A 6111-nucleotide genomic window follows, 5' to 3' on the forward strand; every position below is an offset into this window, starting at 1 on the left:
CCTGCTGGTTTTCATTGCCTCTCCTGCTCACGGTCATTATACTTCTTATTTCAAGTGCTGAGTTCAAGTTTGTCAGGTTGCGGTTCCAAAAAGCATCTGAGTGTCGACTCTGGTAGTGCTGTTTCCTAGTTTTTGGTTTGTGTGCCCTTTGCTCTCCAGAAATGAAGAGGTTTGGCTCATGCTTATTTCCTAAATACTTGCTCTTAAAATGTCTCAAGGAGCAGTTGTCAGATGAGTCCATCTTGGATCTCCTTTCCCCCAGCAGAAGGGGAGAGCAGAGCAGTTAAACTCATGTAGCAAACAGATGAGAGACAGGATTGTAACTTCTCCCGGTTTCAGGCTTGCTGTTCTCTTGATGTCACCGTTGCTCTACATGCTAAACTCCAGAAGGGAGGTATTTCGTAAGACTTGATACAAATCTTTAACTGCTTGTGCTTTTATTGTTAGTACTTCAAAGTGCTGTGGGCAATGCAGACCACCTCCTCCTCAAAAACAAAACAAACAGAAAACCCTAAAACGAGGAATTTAATTCCTGTTGAATTTCTAAGCTTTTTTTCATTTTTCCAAAGGCTAAGGTACAATCATTAAAATTTTTAAAATATCTCTTAGCAAAATTCTTGTGTCCAAAGAATAGTCTGTTTCATCTTCCATTGAAAGTAGTAGTTTAAATATGCCTGACTGCTGGCTCCAATATCTTGCCTTGCACTTTTGGGATAACTGACTGGACTATTATTTATTCTTAGCTTGGTCCCTTGCAGCATGTGTGATTTTGCACCATTACCTCTTTCCATACTTCAGTCTTCTGCTTGGGAGATGCTGAACTTGAGAGAGCGTTTTCCACTCTCAGATACCAAAGCAGCAATGGCCAGGCATTGCAGATTTCTGTTCCACGCCAATTTAGTAGACAGAGACCGAAATGACTCTTTTGTCATGGGAAGCTCTTGAGCTCTTGAGCACATTAATTCTGGCTGCTGTTGCATTCTCTGCTCTGTAGAGAATTATTGTAACACTGAACTTCAGAGACTTTTCTTTCTTTGCAGAAAAAGTTAGAAAACCTGAAGAGTCTAGATCTTTTCAATTGTGAGGTAACCAACTTGAACGATTATAGAGAAAATGTATTCAAGCTCCTCCCGCAACTCACATACCTCGATGGCTACGATCGGGATGACAAAGAAGCACCGGACTCTGATGCAGAGGGCTACGTGGAGGGCTTAGACGACGAGGAGGAAGATGAAGATGGTATGTGAATTGTGCTACTTGGTGTACGTAAGTTAAAAGATCGATATGCTGCCTAGTACATTTTGCTTCCAGCTCTGACTTGTTGGCAAGAGAAGGGTGTTCTCAGCAGCTCCTTCCTGACTGATGTAAAGGAGAAGTACCTCAGTGTCCTCTGAAGGAACGAGGGGAAAGGAGATGGGCAGGGCCTGAAAGAGCTACTTTCTCAGTCTTATCTCTAGTGAAAGATCGGGATGACAAAGAAGCACCGGACTCTGATGCAGAGGGCTACGTGGAGGGCTTAGACGACGAGGAGGAAGATGAAGATGGTATGTGAATTTGTGCTACTTGTACGTAAGTCGTAAGATTGATAGGCAGCGTGGTACGTTTTGCTTCCAGCTCTGACTTGTTGGCAGGAGAAGGGTGTCCTCAGCAGCTCCTTCTGGCTGATATAAAGCAGAAGTATCTCAGTGTCCTCTGAAGGAGCGAGGGGAGAGGAGATGGGCAGGGCCTGAAGGAGCTACTTTCTCAGTCTTATCTCTAGCGAAAGGTGGGGAGTGAAAGGCTGGTAGAAGAAGGGGGCCAGGAGGAACAAGACAAGCAGTAAGACACTGAAAGAGTTCAGGGAACAGTAAACCCCAGGGGATAAGGACATGAGGGACAAATGGGTAAGAAAGGATGGCATGCACACACTGCCGTTTCCCAGGAACAGTACAATCGGGGAAGTATGAGCAGTTATGTAGGCCCTGATGGAGAAGGGTAGGGGTGGAGAACCAGATTGGGCATAGAAAAAATTAGTTGAGTTCAGGAATTCAGTAAGGAGCCAAGGCATTAATAGGAGGTTGTAGCTGCTCTGTGAGGACAAAGTGAACTAGTTGGTATCAGGCAGAAGAGAGGAGAGTGTGTGTATTGAAGCCTGCCTGGGGCAAGCTCTGTGAAAGGCACTAATGAAGCACCAAGCAACTTTTAGGAAAATGCATGGTGGGTCCCACTGTACTGTAGGTGCCATTCTGGCTCCCCGGCAGACTGCACTCGGAGGCATCAGTGGACCAGTCGGATGAGTATCCGGCTGAGTTTGGGGAATTTGCTAGACTCTTCAAACCCAGCTGCACAGCAAAAGCAGAATAGCTGGACTTGCACTTTTCCCTCGAGTGCTGAATGTGAGCTCTGGTGAGAGGGGCGAGTGCTGCAGCAGTGCTGGGCAGAGTGGTGCATTCAGCCAGGTTCAGCAATTCAGCAGGGACAGGTTCTCCTCATCAAAGCACAAGTCTGGGCCTGCAGTCAAATGCATGAAAAAGCTCCGAAACACCATTCCTGCAGCATGGAAAAACAATTTCTGGTTTGTTGCTTGGGCTAGTTGCATTTAATCTCTTTCCTCTTGAAAAGAGATTGCAAACCCATAAGATGGATTGTGCATGACCCTCTTGTATTGCTCTGGCAGCATAAAGGCAAGAGGCCTTGCTTGGAGAGGGTTCCCGGTGCATGGCTGGCTTGTAAAGTTCTACTCTATCCCTGGTGGGAGCAGATGGACACTTGCAGATGAGGAGCTGCAAGTGTCCCACGGGCTCAAAAATGCATATTAGTAGTGGGAGCTGGAGCAGCTGAAGCTAAAGCAGTCCCGAGGCTGTCGTGACTTACTGTCAAGGTCCCTGCAGCCCTAGAGCAGCTCAGACCATGGGTGCAGCTGCCACACTACCCTGTCACTAGGCTAAAGAGGCACAGGAGTACATCTAGCCCTGTCTAGCAGCTGAAGAGCTGCCTTTGATTCCATACTGCCCTTAAGCAATGCTTTCAGTTTGCTCCTTGTGTTGGTAGGAGGTCACATCTCAGGTGGCAATGCTGGAAAAAAAAGTAAACTTTAAATGTCTGAGTGGTTAATCTTGTTTGACTGTATAGAAGAGGAGTATGATGATGATGCTCAGGTAGTAGAAGATGAAGAAGACGAGGAGGAAGAGGAGGAAGGAGAAGAGGAGGATGTGAGCGGAGAAGAGGAGGTAAGGATTTATGCAGTTAATAATGGGTGTGGAGTGAACATTCGCTAACGGGGAATAGTTGGGCAAGAAATGGACCAAATATTGGAAGCTTTTAGTACTTGAAGCGTGTGCTTGCTTTTTTACTTGAGAAGCATCGCAGTGGGAGGTGGCTTTGAGGTGTGCCTGTCTATGAGCCAGCTGCCATCTAGTGACCATTGACATGAAATCGTTCTGTTTATTGGGCTGTCAAAAAATACCATCAGGAACATCTGCAGATCTAGTTTGTGGTGCCTTTGAAGGGCTGGGGTTACAGCCTCCGTACAGACGAGAGCGTGGTACATGAATTACTGACCCTGTGCTTTCACAGCAAGGTTCCTCCTTGAGCACGTACCTTGTGATTCTTCAGGATGCTTAAATTCTTAGTGCAGACCAGCTCCTGTGTGTAGGGTGTGATGAGCCAGTCACAGTCTGCTGAGACTTTGCTGTTAGCACAACTACTGGGAATGGGGCTAAAATTTGACTGTAGGAGGTCGTATTACCTGTCCTCCAGCCAAACAGTCTTAGATTCTTAACTGCCACTCCCCAAGGGTTGGTCAGCCTCTTCTCAAAGACAACAGCAGCTCCTCAGGCTCTGGAGATGTCTGTTCATGTTTTAACTCTCTCTACCCCTAGAACATGTGCCTTCTCCTACTGACCAGTTGTCAAGTTTTACTGAACTCAGGACATCGTAACAAAATTTGCAGCTAGGTGTCAGCATGAAGTATAAAACTATTTTCTCGCTGAAGACTTGAAGCTGGAAGTGGCTGCTATGATTGCTTGTGGTTGTCTGCAGTGAAGCTTGGGCCAGAGTCCAGCTACACTGTAGCGAAAAACTTCAGCGACTGCACTTATATAAGTGCGTGGGAAGTGTCCGCCTTTTTGTTTGGTTTTTGTTTAAGATGCTTCAAGGACTTTCTGTCTGCTGTAAAATGCTGTAGGATATTGCCAAATTGTGAAAGGTCCTGCACTGAAACCAACTTTTTTAATCCTTCCTTTTTTTTCTTTTCTTTTTTTTTTTTTTTTTTAATCCAGGAGGATGAAGAAGGCTACAATGATGGTGAGGTAGATGACGATGAAGATGAAGAAGAGCCCGGTATGGCAGTAATCCAGTTTTTGCTAGAGATAAAATAATAATAATATCTTTTTAAAAAAGTAAAATACCGTCTTCTAAAAAGCAGGCTCATGTTTGTATTTCTGCTCCTTTGATAGCAAGCCAGTTGCCAAAGTAGAAGCTTGTTGAACTTGTTCAACTTCTCAGCAGCATGAGGGAGCACTCGAATAATTCAAGTTATGTTTTATTTTCTAGATGAAGAACGGGGACAGAAGAGAAAACGAGAACCTGAAGACGAAGGGGATGAAGACGACTAAACTGAATAACCTATTTTGAAAATTTCCTATTGTGATTTGACTGTTTTTACCCTGTATTTCCCCTCCCCACACCCCCAACCTTTTTTTTCTTTTTTTTTTTTTTTTTCTCCCCCCTGATTGTAATGTTGCTGTGGGAACGAGAGGGAGAAGCAGACTGGGTGGGCAAGGGAATAAAATACTATTTTTACTGCCACTCCTCCTCCTATTCATTTTAAATTTTTTTCTTTTTGTCCCTCTCTTAGTCCCTGTAACTGCAATAGTAAGTATAAACCAAGTGGTAATTTGTTTCTTATTATTGGAGTGGATAGTTTGACATCTTTAAAAAAAAAAAAAAAGACAAAAAAGTTTAAGATTAGTGGATGATACCCCAAATACACATACTCTGTTCTGAGACAGCTGAATAGCGTTGGTTGTCGGGATTTTTCCACCGCTGCCAGTCACTAAATACATTGTAAGCATTTTTTGGGGGATGCCGCAAATCTAGGCGAAGCGTCCCTCCACAGCAACAGGTGTGAGAATGGCATATTGATAAAGTGATTTCTTTGTTGCCTGTCCGTGAATGACTGCCATTTTCAGCCAATGCTTTCCCTGCTTTTGTAGGTACCTTTTATTTTGCTGTTTGTAAATAGTGACCAAATGTTTTTGTTGGGTTTTTTGGGGTGTTCCTTTGGATCTGGTTTGTGGGGTGAATTTGCAATCCCCCCCTTCCCTGCCCTGTGTGTTGTGTGTTTTTCTTTCTGTTTGTTTTGGGGTTTTTTTTGGCTAGGGTATAGCCAATACACTGAAAATGGCAGGCATTTAAAATATATATAAATATATATAAAAAGTGTTCCTAATTCCTGAGTTACTAGTGAAATGAATTTGACAATTGTAATAAAAAAATGTTTCAACCCTTTTAAATAAGGTGTGTACTATTTTGGTCTGTAATATATAACACCTAGTCAATTTTAAGTGATGAGAAACTACTTCCACTTGTGCTATATACTTTGAAAATTTTTACAAACCTAAATACAGGAGGCAGTTCAGCATGTAGGGTAGGAGGTTTCTTTTCATACACTCAAGCACGAGATACTAATACAAAATTGTATTTTCTTACCTAGTGGAAGTCAGTAAAATGACTGAAAATACCTAGTGAATGTACAGTTTTACTTTCATATCCCTCTTTAAAATAGCTTTAGAAGTGACTTGTATTTCCTAGTCAATATTTCATCTGTATAAATACATTTGCAACAGTTTTTTTTCCCAGAAGAGCCAAACTTTTGAGTTTTATGTCTGTTTGTCATTGATGAATTTCAATAAATCTTTTTATACAATTTTTCTGTGGCTTATTTGAGTAAAATGGGCCACTGGGAAGGAATTGCATACCTTTTTAAAAAGGCATTTACTAAGCTATTCTGGTAAATTCCCTGATATTTTTAGTAGCTTGATGATACGTTTTGCTCCATAAAAACTACTCTTAGCCATGGTTGGGTGAAACCAAGGGAAAAGTTTTGGCTTTAATGCAAATAACGGTATG

General features: G+C 42.8%; 1 protein-coding gene across 1 annotated transcript in view; it reads left to right on the forward strand.

Annotated features, from left to right (window-relative positions):
• ANP32A (acidic (leucine-rich) nuclear phosphoprotein 32 family, member A) overlaps window positions 1–5906 on the forward strand; it is a gene marked incomplete at its 5' end in the record, with an annotated part of 9135 nt that extends 3229 nt beyond the window's left edge. Inside the window, 5 exons of the mRNA XM_009321514.1 lie at window positions 1041–1239; window positions 1446–1544; window positions 3112–3209; window positions 4260–4320; window positions 4534–5906. Of these exons, the coding sequence (XP_009319789.1) occupies window positions 1041–1239; window positions 1446–1544; window positions 3112–3209; window positions 4260–4320; window positions 4534–4595 (519 nt within the window). The remainder of the gene's footprint in view (window positions 1–1040; window positions 1240–1445; window positions 1545–3111; window positions 3210–4259; window positions 4321–4533) is intronic.
• Window positions 5907–6111: the final 205 nt, after the last annotated feature.

Source organism: Pygoscelis adeliae, unplaced genomic scaffold (assembly GCF_000699105.1).
Source record: "Pygoscelis adeliae isolate BGI_AS28 unplaced genomic scaffold, ASM69910v1 Scaffold13, whole genome shotgun sequence".
Classification (NCBI taxonomy): Eukaryota; Metazoa; Chordata; class Aves; order Sphenisciformes; family Spheniscidae; genus Pygoscelis; species Pygoscelis adeliae.